Source organism: Phaseolus vulgaris, chromosome 10, assembly GCF_000499845.2.
Source record: "Phaseolus vulgaris cultivar G19833 chromosome 10, P. vulgaris v2.0, whole genome shotgun sequence".
NCBI classification, from domain to species: domain Eukaryota; kingdom Viridiplantae; phylum Streptophyta; class Magnoliopsida; order Fabales; family Fabaceae; genus Phaseolus; species Phaseolus vulgaris.
Window position 1 is genome coordinate 4,956,465 of NC_023750.2, and position 20,704 is coordinate 4,977,168.

The following is a 20,704-nucleotide window of genomic DNA, read 5'->3' on the forward strand; positions in this document are numbered from 1 at the left end:
CTCGTCGGTGGTTTTTTACCTCTATTTAAAGGGGTTTTCCTAAAAATTCTGGTATCATTTTTACTTTACTTGTTACTTTAATTTCTCATAATCTTTGGTTGAAATTATTACGCTTCCGCACACGATATCCCTACATACTTACTATAACTTTTTCGCAAAACATTAATTAATATTTTATTTTATATATCCATTTGATACTTAGGTCTATGTATTCATTAATATTTTATGTTATATATCCTTTTCATACTTAGCTCTATCTATGAATTAATATTTCAGTTTATATATCACTTAGCTCTATGTACTGATTTATAATTAAATAAATGGATTAGGATTTGTTATATTTATATGCATAGGACTTATTTATGAAATTGATTTGGATATAATTATCTTGTATTTTATAGTTTACTTTTGTTATTTGGAATTTATAATGATTATGCTTAGTATAGGTTGCATATTCAAGAACTAAACCTGAATAGATATTTCTGTTTCTAGATGAATTTAAATATATTATTTTGAAATACTTGTATACCCTCTCTTAAATAATACACAATATATTATGAGTGTGCATACTATAATTATTTTTTCTCTCTAGAGCTCTTTTTATTTATAAAAAATATCGAATAATTAATTTTGAAGAAAATTAATTAGTTCTACCTCTTGCATATATTAGTATAATTGACATTTATATTACAAATCGCAAATTTATTATTCTTAAGGATGATTTGTATTTGGCTAAGAGAAAGTCCCACACCCACACATATATAAAATTAAAAAAAATAGTGTAATAGTATAAGAATGACGTAAAAAAAGTGAAGAGATAATTAGATTGTAAAAATAATATATTTACGAAATTTATTGAAGTACACCCACTTATTTTCTTTTAAATGAGTAGTATTAAGAAGTTATATTAGAATATATTTAAAAACTTGTTAATATATAAATATTGAATTGTTTTTCTAAAAGTAAATTAACAATTTATATTCGAGTGTATTTTAAAATCAAGTAGTTACAATTTGTCAGTGTATATACTTTCTAAGAAAATCAATAGATGTAATGTGTCTACATCTAATTAGCTTATTTTTTTTAATATAAAGTGTAATTTTCTTAAGCTAACAAGAAATTTGTATAATTGGTATTTTATTTTATAATATTTATACAACTATTTCAACAATTCCTCAACTACTGAAACTTTCAATATTCCCAACTAACATTGCCAAATTGGGTGAAACCATGTAACAAGTTTCAAGAAATTGGTGAGCTACCATAAGCTAAACCAGCAAAGAAATTTTGTTAAGAAAACTTGTGGCTTTAAATTTGAATATGTAACATTGAAGTGTTCTTGCTCCACTTTTTTTTTTCTTAGGGTTTCTTTCATTCTCTCCACAGAAGAAAATGGCAAAAGAAGAAAAGAAGAAAGAAGAAGAGCTTGAAGTGATCACTGCAATTTACAAAGTTAATCTTCATTGCAAGGAATGTGGAAGCAAGATCAAGAAGCATCTCATGATCACCCAAGGTAATAATAATTAACATGTTTTAACTACACACTAATTTTGTTTAAGTTTAAATTAATTTAATTTCATGAGTTTTTATAATTGTCTAATATTTTACTCTTTTTTTCCTTTTTAATTTGTCTCTAAAGTCTTTTTAGAAATTTAAAAACATTATATCTTTTCATGGTTTTCTATTCTACCATTTTTGTCACTTGTTTACATTACTTAAAATTCATCATTCCCATCTCACAATAATTACAATTTAAGGTTTTTTTTTAATACAAATTAATAACAACAATCTTACTAAAATAACTTTTTTAACAAAGTTTTACAGAAATAACTTCACTCACTCAATGTAAATGCAAATGTTAATGTAATGTATTTGGAGAAAATTAGAAAATTAATTTTGTTCTTTAACTTTAAAATTACAATTGAATAAACTGAAACGGAATTTAAAAAAAAAATAAGACCCTATAAAGAGATTGAAAGAGATATTCTTGCAAAATCTCCTAATTCCCTACTTTTTACTTTATAAAGATAGTATTAAATGAATAAATGCATTTAATTTCTCAAAAATATTGAACAAAATTAAAGTATAATGAATTTCCACTAGAAGAGAAGAAAAATGAATTTATTTTGTAAATTCAAATTATATTTTATATATACTGAATAAAATTTAAAAGAGCTTTTTTACAAATTCACTCTTACTAAAACTATTGCATTAATGAAATGAGAGATAATAACAAAATTCAAATTAACTTTTCTTCAAATTTTTGCATTAATGATATGAGAGATAATAATTTAATTTCATGGTAATTATTGAACAGGGGTGCAGAGTGTGGAAATAGAAATTGAGAAAGGAGAAGTTAGAGCAAAAGGGAAAATAGAGCCTTTGAAAATATTGAAACTTATAGAGAAGAAAAGCAAGAAAAAGGTTGAATTAATATCACCAAAAGTTAAACCTAAGGAGATCACTACTATGGATAAAAAGCCAAAGGAAATCAAAGATGTAAGTTATTCTTTCTTTTATCATGTGCAAACAATTTTTTTATTTCATTATACATAAATTAATAAATTTAAAATTGAATAAACATTGACTAAAAGAAAAATAAACATTTAATAAAATAAGAAGTTTTTTTCTTTCCATAAAACTTAAATACTAGTGTTGTTGGCATTTATTTTTAAGAGTTAGAGTTTTACCTTAATAATAATAATATGTATAGTGAATAATCTTGTTAAATATCATCACATATTATTGAGATAAAAAAATATATTTAATTTAAAATAAAATATCAACAATATTCACATTGTTTCATGTAAGTATTTTTTTGTTTTCTTCTCCTGTTTCGTTTTTGAGAGGAGCATTTCTTTCTAGCTTTTGCTTTCTGCACCTCTCATTTTTTGACCTATCACCCTCTTAATTGGGTGAAATAACCCAATTGTCCTTATGGGTTTTTTACATTTTTCTCTTTCTCCTTCCTTGCTCTGCTTCACTATTCACTACTGTATGCGTTCTCCGTCTGCATCTTTCTCACTGCATCACACAACTATTGTTGTTATCATTGTTGTGTTCTAGCACCATTATCGTCGTAGAAGAAGAAGAGATGGAGAACATTGGAAAGGAAGAACAACAGAGAGAACATTGTTCTAATTTTTTTTTTCAAAATGAATAATCTAAAAGTTATTTTAAAAAAAATGGTTATTTTGAAAGTTATTAATGTGCATGAAGAAAAAGTGGCAATTTATCCGGTAGTATATATTTTTTATATCCACTCAACATAAGTTTTTAAACTCAACTTTGTCCTGGTCACATATTTGTGTACTGTCAATATTTGAAAATCACATATTTACTTATAGATATTCGCATCCAAAAGTGTCAATTTTATCTATGGATATTGGTATTCAAAAGTGTCATGTTTGCCTACGGATATTATCATCCGAAATTGTACTCTTTGACTATTATCTGGAAGGTACCATCATGCTTTTGGATATACATATTCGAAAGTCAATCATCCTCACCTTTTTTTTTGGCAGTGTGATGATTTTGGTACAGCCGCACATAAGCATCCGGTATAGTCCTGGATATGCACATCCGAAATAGAAAAAACACATATAGATATCTTATCTGGAAGTTACAGATTTTGCGAAAACTTATTGCACTGCGTATCAGTTCCCACAACTACAACTCTTCTCCTCCTCCGTGAACGACTACTCTTCTTCTCTTCTGTGAATGACGACTCTTCTTCTCCTCTTTATCGTGTGCCTTAGGAACTCAGTGGTGTGTGTTGAGTGTCATCGTGTCTTAGGTAGTCAGTGAATGCTGGATACACAAGGTTACATGTAGGGAATGCATTGTTATAGTGAAAATCTAACTTTCATTTCATTAAGGATACAATAGACATTTCCCATAGTTCATTAAAAAAAAAATATATATTTCACATATTGCTATTGGGTAGGTCAAAAATATATGTTTTGAATATGCGAGAAAAAGCCTTTCTTTATTGATTGTTGTTTATCATTGGGCTTTGAGCCCATTATTCAGCAAATACAAAATGGTAAAATAACATAAGAAATTTTGTTATATTATTACAGTTGCAAAGTGATAAACAAGCTATATATTATTACAATTGCAAAATAAATTTAAAATAATACTAGAATTTTTTATTTTCAATTACGATTAATTCTTTATTTTTTTAATAATTTGATGAAAAACAAATTTATAACACAAAAGTTAATTTTTCAAAGTAGTTGTACTATACATATGCGTGCAGGGGTGTTGGCTTAAATTAATTTAATCAACTTGGAATATAAATTAATTAGGTCCAACCTAAACCAAATAAATCCAATTGTAATTTGTTAGGTATTAGGTTGGTGGTTTGCAAACGAGATTTTTCCTTTTTAATAGAACCTTCCACACACTATTTTCCCAACTGGCATAAAAAGTTGTTCAAGGTGAGAATTCGACTTCGAAAAAATGGAATTCTTATTTGGTATCTATATTGTAGTAATTTTTATATTGAGGAAAGTGTCAAAGATTCTGATTTTGAGATTTTTATGGCATTGCAAATCTAGGTTGTACTTGTTTGTACTCGTATGTAAAGGTTAATTTCACGTGCTTAGATGTTCTTTCTTCAAATTTGAAAATGTTTCAGTTTGGAACTTAATTTTGTATGAAAATTTTAGTCATTATTTTTTTTTAGGCAAAGTGTCCTCCGTTCCTCCCCCTTAGTCTCCAAGCTCAAGGCTATGCCTTGAAGAGCCTCAAAGTTGTATGGGGTTCTCAGATCGTGAATTTTTCTTTGATGGGGATAAGTTGATGTTTTCGTTTTATTGGACTGAGAACCCCATCTATTACCATAGTTGATTGAGGTATATGAAGACCTCAAGAGACAGTAAGGTTTTTGAGGTATTGGATAAGTTGTCGTGAAGATTACCCACCTGAAAGATCCTTGCCATTTACCTTTCCTCCAATGATGGGTTGACCTTATCGATATGAATAATTTTTTTTTTCTTAAACTTTTATGATCTGCCTTAACTTTGCTTAATGCTTCGTTGAATTTTAGGTGTTCTAGATAACACTACCTCAAATTCAAGCAGGTCATTCGACAATTGCACCAACAATGCTACAAGAATGGCAAAAAGTACCAAAAGAAGCTAGACCATCCCTAACATTAGGACTTGTGCTTGTCATTGACTTTATTCCTCCCTAGCTGATAAAGAAAAACATAAGAGGAAGGACAAGTCTTCTAGGAAACACTCTTCCTCTCCCAAAAGGTCTCAACCATCATCATGCCAGGACTAGTGTGGTCATGCCTCTACTTAGTGGTGACTTGTAGTTTGTTAAGGGACTTGACATTTCCCTTACTACAGTTGAGAAGGAGGTTGTGAACTCGGTTGTTGTGCTAAAGTCAATAGTGACTTGCATGGAGCTCCAAAGTTGGACCCTTGTACTAACTCAAGTCATAAGAACCAAAGAGTCCAAATGTCTGATATAGAAATGAAGAAATTACAAGAATAGTTGGTCAAGTTCACCAACTCTTTGAAGGTTGCCCAAAAAGCGCTTGTTCGTAAAGCTTCCTAATCCATTTCCTTTTTTATTTGGGAGGGATCAATGTGAATCTTGCTAAGACAACCTGGTTGTTAGGAGGGATCACATTGAAACTTCATCGGTCAAAATGTATATATCATAATCAACACATAAGAAAGATAATGTATTTATGATCCATTGTGCCTCGTTAAAACCTTTTCGACAAAAAAATTTTCGCTTCTCATCCTTAAAACGGATTTCTTTGGTGGAACTTTCTCGGTGTTACCTTCAAATTGTATTTTCTTGATGCTCGAACCTTGAAAGCTTTTTTTCTTATCCGAAATTTATCCCTGACTGATTAAATCTAAGTTGGTCGTGAGACTCTCATTATTGATGTTCATGTCAAACAATTGTCTTCTTAGTAAAGGTTCTCCTACATCCATTGATATCATTGCATTTGTTCCATACGTTAAGATGTATGAAGTCTCTTGCGTTGTCAATTGGGTTATGCACCAGTATTCTAATAGGACCTCGAGTAGCTCTTCTATCCAATTACCCTTTAGCCACACCTAGTCGTTTTTTCAACTCATTCAAAATGACTTTGTTGGCAGTCTCAGCTTGTCCATTCGTTTGATTGTGCTCAATTGAAATCGTGATATGACGAATACCGAGATCTTCACAAAAACTAATTATTCCTTGGTTAATAAACTATCAATCGTTATTCAAGATGATGGTATGTGGGATGTCATATCGACATAAAATGTTGTGTCATACGAAATGTTGGACGTTCTTGATCGAGATAGTGGCAAGTGATTTAACTTCGATTTATTTTATGAAGTAGTTTATGACTATCAACAAAAATTTGCACTATCTTTTACCAGAAGGAAAAGGTTCCACGATATCGATCCCTCACATAGGAAATGATCAATGGGAGCTAATATGGTGTAACTCCTCAAGCTTGGAATGTAACATGTTCCTATACTCTTGACACTTCATGCATTTTCTTACATATTCTGCACAATTACGTTGAAGTGTCAGCCAATAGTATTCAACTCTAAGAACTCATGCCAACATGGTTCATGCTTTTGAATGGAATCTATAGACTCCTCGATGGAGCTTCTCTAGAATGTAGGCAATTGGGTCTATGGATATGCACTTCATATATGCCTCTTCCTTGACTTGTTGCTGCACTGGTGTCATGGTGATCTCTTTTAAAGGATTGTGTTTGTTTGTCTCATGTTTAAAAGGGTGGCAAGATACCAAGACACTCTGATGCTTAAGTTAGTTGAGTGTATTTATGAGTAGTAAATGCAAGTGAATTTAATGTTTATTTGTTTCGGACTAACCTGTCCTATACTAACCTATATAGGATTTGAATTCAACTTATGTGCGGATGAGCCTCAATCAATACAAACAAGATTGTTAATCTTGTATTACCAATAATACGAATGATTAAATATGTTTAATTGAAGATTATTGATATTCTTAATTAAATATTATATTAATTTCTCACATAATATTTTCAACAATGTTTCTAAAATCTTTTCAACCTTACAATATGTAGATTTCTCTTATCAAATTGCAATCAGTCATAGTCATATATAGGACACAACTAATAAAATTAATTAGTTAAAATTTTTGTGTGAAAATTTTCACACCCAACTTTTTTTTCATTTTTCATTGGAGAATTTATATATATATATATATATATATATATTAACATTATAATTCGGTCAATCACAATCATGGAAGAAAAAAAGTTTTTTCTTCATTTTTTATACATGTTGTGGGTTTAAAAATGACTAGATTGTGGACCCAAAAAAGAATTGAAGAAAACAAATAATAATTATTTACGTTTTGAAAACTCCATGTTTAGGCGTGCTGAAAGGTGTTTGAAGGATGTGGATGCAAATAGAGAGTGAGATAAATAAATAAATATTCCAAAGTCAATAGGTAGAATTAACTTATTTTAAATAGGTTGTGACTCTCGTATTTAAATTTTTAAAAATATTTTGAATTGTTTTTAACATTAAATTAAAAATGATAAAATTTTGAAAATATTAAATAGATTTTAGTTCCTCTTTTTTATTTGTTTAATGTAAAATAATATTAGAAAACAAAAATTAAATAGTTGTTGTAGAAAATTAACAGTTTATATACCTGAAATGGAAGAAATAGTTATACTTAAATGATAATATTTTAACCCATTGTACTGTTATAAATAATCAATTGAATTAAATTTCATAATAAATTTTCCTATCCAACTTAAACATCACATTCTAAAATTACACCGTTAGGATATAATCTATTAAAAACATTATCTATACAACAAGTCATTCAACAAATCACACAAAGAGAGAATATATTTTATCTAATGATTTGGAATGTTTTATGTGTTATGTAATTAATTAAATACAATTAACTATGTTGTTTTATATTTAAAAATTAAAAATACTTGTTAAATAGAGATTGATAGAGACATAAAATAGATAGGAATTCAGGACTATCTAATATATATATATATATATATATATAATTTGTCATATTTATCATAAAAATATTATTATTTATCATATCTTTATTATTTTATTATTCTTATTATTATTACTAAAATTATAATAATAATCACCATTAATTTATGTTATTTGAGCTTTTGGTCTCATTTTATTTGACCTATTTTCTAAATTAGCTACAAGTTTTTGGTTTGATCTAGTTTTATTCAAGGACCGTCAGTAAAAAAAAAGTTATTAAATAATAATTAATTTAAATTATAAATAGTTGATCGTATATTAATTAGTAAAATTATTATTATTACTATTATCAATTTGTTCTTTACTACAATTATTATCACGTTGATTATCTGCACTTTCACTTTTCAATATGATCCTTTCGTGTTTCTTTATTCTTTTATGAAAACAAATTCTAAAGTTCTATCTAAATATCTACTAGTCCAACCTATAATTATTTTATCTAACTATCTACTCGTCTAACCTATAATATTATGTAAAAATAAAGAGATTAGACAAAAAAAAAAAAGGACAATGATACTCTTCCTATGATTAAATGCTTAAGTAGACTAATAATTTTACATATATTATTTTATTTTAAATATTTTTTTATGAAGTCTTAGCTTTTTTAAAAATTATTTATTTTAAAAGTTCAAAGATTTATTTTAATTTATTTTTAATTATACGTGTAACACCCTATTTCACTAAAATAACATATACATATTATCATAATTTTTTCTATATGCAGTTTCTTATACAAATCCTTATGTACAAAAATATATATAGATGTACTAAGTACAATCATAATTTTCATGTAGATATCAAACAAATAAAGTAAAGATAATAATATACAAATCATTTTTTAAATATTTTTTATGAGCACAAATCAAATCATATATATATATATATAAACAATTCTAGAATCCAAACTTTCATTCAATTAATTAATCATAAATCAACATAAACTCGGTTTTTTTTATCAGCAACACAAACTCAGTATCTAAAGGATATTCAAGAAAGAATATTATTGACACTTCCTAGAATAATTATAAATTATGTTTTACTACTTTCATATGTTATTTTAAGTTTAAAAAATCCAAAATATAAACACATACACGTTATTTAGATTTCAATCAAGTTATCATATATCTGTTATATGACATGTTCCTCTAATTAATACTCTTAAATGCAACCAAGGTCAATAAATAATTCACACATATATGTATAATTATAACCAAAAATACTCATGAATATCATCAACCATATCACTATTAGGTGCATAACGCTTGAGCAACCTTGTTTTCTTGCTAGAGCGATCTTGTTTCCTCACTTAAACGACCTTACTTTCTTTGCTTGAGCGACATCTACTCTATAAAAGAGAGAATTGATGCGATCTGACTCTCGCTAGAACACCATTTTATCATTTGAGTCACCATCCTTCTCTAGTATTGATCAAATGTTTTAAAACGTATCAATTTCATCATATAAAAGTTGCTTGAGTGAAATTAAATAAAAGAAGAGAAAAAATTGGTTTATGATTGAATTTCTAATTTCAGCAAGAATTTCTAGTTGAACAAGAATATATCAAAGAAAAAAAAAATCTCTCTACCTAATCTTCATTTGAGTGAAAATGATAAAAGGAATAAATATATTTACCTTATTTTTGCTTAAGCGATAATGTCTCACTTTAATGAATATATAAAAAATGAGCATTATGCAACAACTAAAAATGAATTCAAAACTCTTCCAAAACTTTTTTTATTAGTTTAAATATTCTTAGTAGTTCATAATACATAAATGTGATCGTATATTGTCCAAATTTCATGTTCCAAACATTTGAACTAAACTGACTATTCAAAGCTCAATATCCAATTTAATAAAATCCAATTATCTTTAAACACAACTAAATTGATCACAACTAAAATTATTTGTCCTATGTTAGGGTAGTTCACTGCACTTACTTTATAATAACCTGATGCATAACCTGCCTTCAATTTTTCACCACCTATGTCTTAATCTATGTGATATGGACCATTAATAAAGTTGTGATATCTCATTTTTGTAATAGGTTCATGTACTTAATAATATGACTATTTGGATTATAATACCAACTTAGGTATTCTCCACATAACCTCTATAGGCCATAATACTATCTCAAGTACCCACACACAACCATAATAGCTCCACGATATCATACATATATTCACATACAATATATAACAGTATGTATATCATACAATTACATGTAACTTGCATCTCATCATCATCATCATCACCATCACACACACACTCACACACATATATGTATATTTATAACCAAAATACTCATGAATATCACCAAACAACCATACCACCATTAGGTGCACATCGCCTGAGCGACCTTGTTTCCTCACTTGAGCAATCTTGTTTTCTCGCTTGAGCGACCTTGCCTTCTTCACTTGAGAGACCTTGCTTTCTTCGCTTGAGCGACATCAACTATATAAAAGAGAGAATTGATGCAATCAGTTTATTGCTAGAACACCCTTTTATCACTTGAGCCACCACCCTTCTCTCGTATTGTTCAAGTATCACATTGAAACTTGAGTGAGGAGCATTGTTTAATCCAACAAGTTTCAAACACATCATTCACCACTATTACCTCAACGTTTGAGAAACCACTTTGTCCCTTGAGTGTTGGATTGGAAGTCATAGAGGAGAAAGAATTTTCACAATATCTTTCGCACTCAAGCTTCAAGTTATACCTTAAACGACATGTACTCTTGCTTTAGCATCGATGATGGTGTTTGAGTGATCTTGAGCAATGGATGCAATGATTACTTATCACTTGAGTGATATTTCAACACTCTAAGTGATAAACATCCATATTACTATAACCCAACAATATGTTTTAACTCTCCAAAACACTAATTTTACATTCAATAAGCGTATCACTTTAGCTCAAAATAATTATCTCAAACTCTAAATGCAACTTAACATAAGTTAATACAAACGTCATCATCATTCCTAAATAATTACCACATCAATAAAACTTCATCTCAACTAACAACATCAACACGGTCTAAAGTATTTAAATCAATTTGAATGAAGTAGATGTAAAAATTGATTCACCTTATGGAGGTAGTGTGTTTTTTAAGTCAAACAACTCCATTATCCAACAATTTCCTTATAGATAGATAGAAATTCAACTATCACAATAATCAATAATCCCTCCTTAATCAAACCAACATTAATTTTAGGTTCCCAATCCCACATAAAAGAAAAAAAAGAAGATTGAATCAATTAAAGAACTGAAAACTTACTCTAATCAAAATTTCAATCAATTTATCTTGATATGTTCTATGAAGAGAATGAATGACTTATCTACTTAAAATTTGAGAGAATATAGAAAAAATATTGTTTTTTATAGATAAAATTTCTAATAAAATAAATAATAAAAATGTTACAACTTATTGATTTAAAATTACACTACTTATACCATCTAATTGAATTCTTTTAAAGTATTAGTAGAAGTTAGTCAGAGAAAAGTTGTCATTAATAAAAAGAATGGCAAAACACAAATTACTATTCAATTCATTATGTAAATATTTTTTGAAACTACTTGGCAACTACATTAATTAATTGATTATGTTTCATGTGTGGTTTCAAGCCAATTATCCGCATCATCGTGGTGAAGGTTCACATGCATTGTGACAAATGTGAAGCTGACCTAAAAACTAGGTTAATAAAGCACAAAGGTACATACCTCCACAACTCCTACTGATGAACTGATATTATTATAATATATATAACATTTTGAATAAATCATATAATCACACACTACTAAAAATTTATTAAATAAAAACTAATTTTAATTATAAAAATAATTAGTTATTATATTATCTAAATTAGAAATTGTTTTAAAGACTAAAAACATTATTGATATCTAAATTATTCTAAAGTTGATAGTTAAAACTTTCACTACAAGAAAATCATGAAATAGAAACCAATTTTTAGAAACCAAAATAATTAGTAGCAATAATAACTAAATTAGAGACCATTTTAGAAACTAATAAAAATTTTGGTTTCTAAATTAGTTTTTAGTTAAAACTTTGGTTGCTAATTAGATACCAATTTAGAAACTATTTAACATTAATAGAAATTAATTTAGAAACCAATATTTTTTTTTAGTTTCTAAAATGGTCTCTAATTTAGTTACTATTGCAACTAATTATTTTGGTCTCTAAAAATTGGTTTCTATTTCATGATTTTCTTGTAGTGTTTGGTAACTAATTATATACTAATTTAAAAATTATTTATCAATAATAGAAATTAATTTAGATACCAATAATTTTGTAGTTTTTAAAATAATATTTAATTTAGTTAAAATAAAAATTAATTATTTTTGTTGTCTAAAATTAGTTTCTCTTTAATGATTTTTTTTTTATACAAACTAAAGTTTAAGGTTTTTGATTTGATGAATGAAGGTATTTTCGATGTGAAAACGGATCAGAAAGCAGAAAGTGTAACAGTGGAAGGCACCATTGAAGTGGAGAAATTGATATCATTTTTGAGAAAAAGGGTGCACAAGAATGTGGAGATTGTTTCCATAAAGGAGGTGAAAAAGGAAGAGAAGAAGGGCAAAGAAGAAGGGAAATCTTCAGAAACAACTAAAGAGAAGGATAAAGGTGAATCAACCAAGAAAAAAGGTGGTGAAACAACCAAAATAATAGAGGCTCGTGAAGAACACCAAAAAGAAGAGGTTAAGATTAAGGACAATGTTCCTTACATCATTCACTATGTCTATGCACCACAACTTTTCAGTGATGAGAATCCAAATTCATGTTCTATTTTATAATTGGAGTAAGACTATATACAAATACACAAATGAATAAACGATTTAGTTTTCTTTTATGTATTTTCAGTGTAATTAATTTTCTATCATTAATCAATAGAAATTTGTTGTAATTTATTTTTTCAAGATAATTATTATAAAAATAATAAAAATTACTGTACATAATTAACAAAACACAATATTTATTCATAATTCATATATGATCGTTGATGAAGAATATATAATTCTAAACAGTTTCTTTGTATTTAGAGATAAAGCATCAATTAAGATTAGTTAATTAAATATGATATGTGTTGGGTATGAAGTCAGAATCAAATAGGTTGAACTGATTAGACATCAGGTTTAGTGAGTGAGCTTAATCATTGTGTCTCATTTATAATTTCTATTTAAAGAGATAATTGTACTTGTAATTGGTGTAGATGTAGGTTGCAGTTGAAGACCGAAGCACGTTAAATCTTGTGTCATTTGCAGTTGATTTGTGATTATGTGTGTTGGTTCCGGTGCGTTTTTCCCTTCAACATGTGGATACTAAATATAATTTGGTTTTATGTGAAAAATTCTCTCATAGTTTTGGTTGATTACTTCTTTTATATTTAAAAGTTTCAAATTAGTTGAGAAATGAAACTAATGATCGTTTATATACATATTAATGTATTAATAGATGTCTTTTGAAAAAAATTAACAATTCACTTTAAAATAGATTATAATTAAATACAATGATTAACCATAACAATATATACCTCATCACACTTAAATTTAGAACATAAAAAAAGCTAGGACGTTGTTTGCTATAAAAGAATTAATTAATTGAAAAATCAACGAAAATAAACGTTGATTCACTTAATTAGTGAAATTTTGGTGTGTATTATTTGAAATAATGTATATATTCGACATTTCAATATGAATATTATAATGTATATATTTTTATACAAATTAAATTAGATTTTTATATTAATATTAAAACTTTTTGTTAAATGAGGGTGCTTATAATTCAAAATACTACATGTACACTTGAATTATTCATCTGGCTGATGTATCATAGCATTATTTATTCAATAATGTGTTCGGTCAATTCAAAGGAGTAACCATGTAAGATGCAAATAATACTGTGCATTCGACTTCTTAATTTGATTGTTCTATAATCAAATTTTTTAAAAAATGAAATACTTTTTTTCTAAATTAAAATTATTTTATGCATAAATTTAAATAAAGAAGAAGATTCTTGCATCAAACTTTCTAGAGTGTGTTGAATTATTAAAAATGTTTCTAATGGGTTATGTAGTTCTAGTGTCAATTTTAAAATGATTTTTTTTAAGAAGTCAAACTACACACATGTATTAAGTATGTTACTTAAAGACAAATACTTGGTTTATCATAAACACTATTGGTAATAAAATCTAAAATTTCTATATTAGGAAGATTATTTATACTTACTCTATAAAGTTTTATGTAAGAACTTCCTTCAATATCTTACTGCTTGTTATCTTTGTAGATTTGATTTATACTATCATTGAAATCAAAATGTTCTCTTTTCTTAATGGATTCATTTACTTAATACCACAATCACAATTGGCCTTAATACCATCATAAGTATCAATGCAATATACAATATCATGTATATTCATTTATCATATCTCTGAATCTAAATAATCTCATCACATGCATTCATCTATTTATATGAAAGAACATGTTAGCTTTATAAATGGGGCTTTGAAAAGAGTTGGATAAAACATTTTTGGAAAACCTTTTCACAACTCACAAACACTAATAGGGGGTCAATCATCTTATGGTTTTATAAAAATGTTCACAAACATTTTCAAAAGGAATTACCAACAAGATATATTTGTGTGATAGAAGGTTAAGTAAAAACACGACTTTTATACTAGATTATCCCAACCTGACCTGTGTCTATTTCTCCAAAGACAACGATAAAGAATTCTACTAAACAAATTAGTTTACAAGTATCATTATTATCACTTTTGCTTACAAATAGTACATAAAGTCTCTTCAAACTATCAAAGTACATAATGTTTCTTCAAGATAAGTACATAAAGTTCATAAAAAATGTACACTTAACTCCTCGTGAATTTAAGCACAAGTGCACAAGGCCTTTCTAGGAAAAGTACACAAAACATCTTCAGGCTATAGAATAAAGAATTGTTGTTTGATTATAAGGTTCAAATTCACACGAGTGGTTGTGAAAATATACACTCCTTGCTATAGAAATTACAACTTCAAAATAGTGAAAAGTTTACAATAATGACCAGTCTCTAATTCTACATCGTTAAGAAGACGGACTACAATTATAATAGTTGAAGGCACATCTATAAGCACTTTTCACATACACATGTGCATCCTTTTATATATAGAAGCCTTGCTTTTTTTTTTCATGGAAATCCTTCCTTATATATAGACATCTAGAAAGAATCGTTATTGGTTTCCTTATATAGGTATCTAGAAAGAATCGTTATTGGTTGCATTCTTCAAAACATCTTAGGTTAGAGCTTTTTCAGAGGTTCATGACCTTTTGTTGGCATCTTCTGCTTTGTAGTATGATGAGGTGGTTAGATCACACTCTTTATCTTTATGATGTCTCAGTATAACTGAAAATAGCTAATAGAACTTACACACATAGATGAATCTTCCTTTGTGTCAAAGTCTTTATAGATAGTCATTTTGAAAAACTCTTACAGAATAGGCAATATGGCATGTCAAGGATGCATCTAGTGTTAATCACTTTCATCAAGTAACTATTCTACATTATTTGAGTTGTTTGTTGATAGGTGTTTCTTATAAAGTTTTATGTTTTTTATTCTCCTTAAAAAATTGTCTACTCTTAGTTCTTAGGTTTTAATGTTACAATTGTCTTATTGTTGAGAAGAATATTTATTTGTTTCGTCTTACACATGTTACCTTGCAACTTCTTTATATAATATTATTTTTGAGTAACAAACTTCATATCTTTTAATCTCTCGTCTTATGACATTTACATCTCATATCGTATGAGATTAACTATAAGATCATGCAAGATAATCATATGTTAATAAAGATATATATCATAGCATATGTCTCCTAATAACATGGTTGTTTGAACTTGCTAGAGTTGTTTAGAGCTTCTAAGGAATTGATCTATTTTTTTGTAACATATGTAAAAAGTTTATTCACTTTTTGTTCTTGTACTTTAAACATGACTTGTATCTTTATCAACGACTTGTTCCTTTGTGAAGACTTGTTATTTGCTCATGATCAACATTTTGACTTTTGTAACGCTTGAGTGAACATACATTATTTCAGTAATAACAACTTTAGAGGAGAGAGAATTTGTTTGACATTTTCCTTCCTCAAGTGTCAAACCAATGTCATCCAATACCTAGAGGAGAGAGAATCAACATTGATTCTCCCTTACTTAAGCATTATACTCACACTCAAGTGACATGTCTTCATATCTCAAGGCACAACTTCCCCCTCAAGTTTTTGAATTTTATTACTTGAACAACCATGTATCACTTGAACAATGAGAGTTCTAAATGAGAGATAATTGTTATATTATCTCTCTTAGTTACACTCCAAGAAAATCATTAAATAGCAACTAAATTTAATTATCTCCGCTTACTTAAAGGTAATTTAATTTGCAAGAAAAGCAACTCCTACACCTAAAAGCTTACAATTCAAGCATATAATTCTTCAAAATTTCAACCTAAATAAATCAAAACCTTCACTCTTCTGACCTCAAGTCCAAGAGATAGCATTGCTAGGGTCAATCACCGCATCCAAGATATTGTTCACTTTGGAGATCGGTGCAAGTTCGATAGATAGCATCGTTAGGTTCAATTAATGCATCTGAGGTATTTTCCGCTTTGGAAATCGGTGTTTCGTCACGATTTTATCCTTAAAAGGTGTCTGGTGGGTTGTTGGATGAAGGAGTATATAAAATGTCATTGACATCGACTCCTAAGCGACGTGAAACTATATTTTTACTTATTCAAATTACCAAAAATTTATATTCTTCAATTGATTCAAACAAATATAGTATAAAACACCAATAACCTTTTAAAAAAAAAGATAGAATCAACGGCAGAGAATAAGAAACTTATCTACATCAAAATTTTGATTAAACAATCTATCTTATCTATTCTCTATCTTATCTATTCTCAACTTTCTCCTCAATTGTGTAACCTGAATTAGTACCAAAGCGTAACGAGAGTTTAAGGATTTAGAAAGATGGAGTTTATAAAGAATTGACAAATAAACTATATTTTTCAAACTTATTTATAAAATTTTCAAAAAAATATTTTAATTCTCCATTTACTTTAATTTCATGATTTATTTATTTAAAATTAAAAATAAAAGCGTCTTAACAAAAATACATTTGAAGAAGTATACGTTAGAATGGGAGGTACTATTATTAATATATAATACTTATAAATGATAAATAAATGTGAGAATAACTATTCCTAAAATTGAAGGAGTGTGGGTATAAAGACAAACAAGTGCAACAAGAGAAAATTAAGGTTATATATTGAGTGGAGGATGTTACATTACAATAACATGAATTTGAAAAAGAAACATCTCAAATTAATGTTATAAATGAGATCAATCATTGTTTTTTTAGTAGGGAAACTAAATTATTATTAACAAAGAAATGTGCATACTATGAAACCATGGATACATTATTTCTAGTCACATGCAATTTTACAATTGTGGTAAGTTTTCTTGCTCCATCAGATGAGGTCGATGGTTTGATTTTGTTGGTTAAATATTTTGTATTTTTGCTCTTTGAACTTCACTTGTAGAACACTTCAAGAGAGTAACGTAAGGGTAGTGACAATTCCAAAGTCATTTAGATAATTACTTTACATTCTAAATAATTTTCAAGGTCCAAAAAATCATACTTTTTTAATAATATTATTTATTATTAATTTAAGTCATTAAGTGATAAATGTTATTATGATATGTGATATATTAGTAGTTTTTATGAGTAGAACTGTCAAAATTTTATGAAGATAATGTATTAATTTTGAAAACAAATTTATTTATAGTAAGTATTATAATGTTATATTAATATGTAGTTCCAACCATCAATTTCTCTCTGTTTTTTTTTCAATCGAATCATATATTTAATATTTTTTTAAAGTATCATAAATATAATATATTCATTGAGAAATAGCTAAACATAAAATATATATATATATATATATATACATATATATATACAAAATATACAAAATCGAAAGTTGATAAAAAAATTGTGAATTTTTAAAAATTCAGAAACTAAAACCTAAAATAATAATAATAATAAAACTAAAATCACGGATAAAATATTATGGAAGGCCAAAATTAAAATTTATTTATTTTTAAGTAATGAGTTATTTTTCCAAAAAATATATTAATAACACTGATTGTTCTAGGAAATAATCACTTTGAAATTAAAATTACTAAAATAAACTGATATTAACTATCTTAAATGTGTTAATTGAATTTTTCTTAATTTATATATTAGACATGAAATAATATAAATACTAAAAAAAATTATTAAATATCAATTAATTTAGAGAAAAAAAAAATAGTCATTATATTAACTAAATTAGATACAATTTTATAAAATAAAAAATTATTGGTATTTAAAGTAATTTTTATTATTAATAAAAATTTATAAAATACTTTAAAATACTTTCTAAATCAGTATTTAATATTAACTATCAAAATTTTAGCTACTAACTATTTTAGATTAAAAATTAATATTTAATTAAATTAATAATTAATTTAAAATTTAAAGAAGTTAGTGGTTAAAATCTTAGTAGTTAATGTAAGATACCAATTTATATTTTAAATTAACAAATATTTGTTGGAGTGAAATATTTAGTTATTTTATATTTTTTTATACTTTTTCTTTCAATACAGAAATTTTACAATTCATATAAAAATATGTAAAAAATCCTTTTTTATGAATTTTAAAAATAAAAATTATTTGAAAAATCCTACAAAATATAAAAGATTAAGTAGTATATGGAGTGATAAACCTTGAGAATTGAAAAGTTATTAAAATTTAAAAAATACATTCTTAATTGTTTTGAGAGGCCTTTGTGAACTCTGGGACTTTACAAGCATGAGATTGTGAGAAAATAAGAGTTGTGGAAAGATTGTGTGGGAAACTAATATATTCACATGCATCACTATGTGGACTTATGCATCATTGTGACTGCTATCAAACAAAAACTCAAGAATTTTGAGTGGGAAATTGAAGAAATAGTTTAAGAAGTTTTCTCACAAGATCATTAATCACCTTGTCTTCTTTTTCTTTCCTACCACATGTCAAAAAATAATTTCATTTGTGATATTTTGATTCAATTTGTTGAATAAGTTTTAATGTATGATGAATTGTGAATTGGTATCATTTTTATATATCAAACTATAACATGTTAATTTTTAGTATCCAAAAATTAATTGTGAATTGAAGTTATACATTAGATAAAAGTAGCAAAGATTAAATAACTATTTTCTAGTGAAAAGCTTTGTTTCATTTTGTGCATATAAAATTTAAAGCATTAATTATATATATATATATACATATATATTATTCAATTAAATATTTATTAAAAAAATTAATTTATTGAATGTTTAAAATATTTTTTTTTCTATATATCATTTCATTTTATCTTTATCAGAATGACTTAATTGTTATTTTGTTTTCCTATTTCAAATATTTCAAATTTATTAAGTGTGTTTTTCTTCTATAATCTTTTCAAACTCACTAGTTAACTTGCTCTTTTCCTTTTTAATAACAATTTGACTAGTAAATTGAGATAAATTAGAGAAGAAAGAAATAAGTTTATGGATGAGTTAAAATTAGGAAGACAAAATAAGTTATGTCCTCTATCTCAATAAAAAAATCAAATCATAGGGTATTTAGACAAAAAAAAAATTGAAAAAAAATAAATTTATGAGTTACTATTTTGAAATGGACTTTAAGAATGACAACTCATATGTGAAATAACATATGATGGATAGTCCGATAACGAGTATCATGATAAATTCAACAAATACTCATTAAGATAGACTCGAAATGACTCTATACCATATTATAAAGTGACTTTTAAGTCTAACTCAACATCATCAAATCGATTTGAGGTTACTTATATACAGTGAATTATACCAATGTCATAGTCGATATAGGATTTCCAACAATTATTTAAAATTTAATTGAAACAACATAATGGTTATTTAAATATTTATAAATTATTTTTTGTATTGTATTTCATTTTTAATTTAACAAATAAAATAATAGAGCAGTTTTTCCATTCACTCCATCTTTCTTCCTCACGAAATTTCTCTTTCAGTTATGTCAATTCCATCTCTCATGGTGTGCCATGTATTATCAACTCTAACATAAACATTATTTAAGTGAAGCATTATAAAGTTTAAAAAATAAATATAAATAATAAACAAATTGAGTTTCACATTATTTATAAAAGAATTGAGTCACTTAATTATTTATAGTGACAGTTATTAAAATGATTAATTTTGGTTGGTTGAAAGAGTAACCAAACACGGAATATACGCGGACAGACTCGTTCCAATTTGTGGGTACAGATAGTTAACTACACCACATAAGTATTCACACATACGTCAATACTTATACAGTACTTGACAACCTTAATTCATTCATACTACTTGCACCAATAAAAAAATAAAATATGACAAAATGACATAACTTTTTGAAAAAAATCATATTTCAATATTCCATTTGTCAGAAGTATAGTCAAAATAATAATATAAAAATCATTAAATAAAATTTAATTTTAAAAATAAAATAATTAATTATTGTATTAACTATTTTAGAGATTAAAAA

General features: G+C 26.7%; 1 protein-coding gene across 1 annotated transcript; it reads left to right on the forward strand.

Moving 5' to 3' along the window:
* Positions 1–1,347: 1,347 nt before the first annotated feature.
* Positions 1,348–12,907, forward strand: LOC137819595 (heavy metal-associated isoprenylated plant protein 4). Its single transcript, XM_068623491.1, has 4 exons — positions 1,348–1,513; positions 2,318–2,499; positions 11,671–11,758; positions 12,488–12,907. Exons 1-4 carry the CDS (start codon positions 1,393–1,395, stop codon positions 12,856–12,858), a joined length of 762 nt encoding a protein of 253 aa, XP_068479592.1. The 5' UTR covers positions 1,348–1,392; the 3' UTR covers positions 12,859–12,907.
* Positions 12,908–20,704: the final 7,797 nt, after the last annotated feature.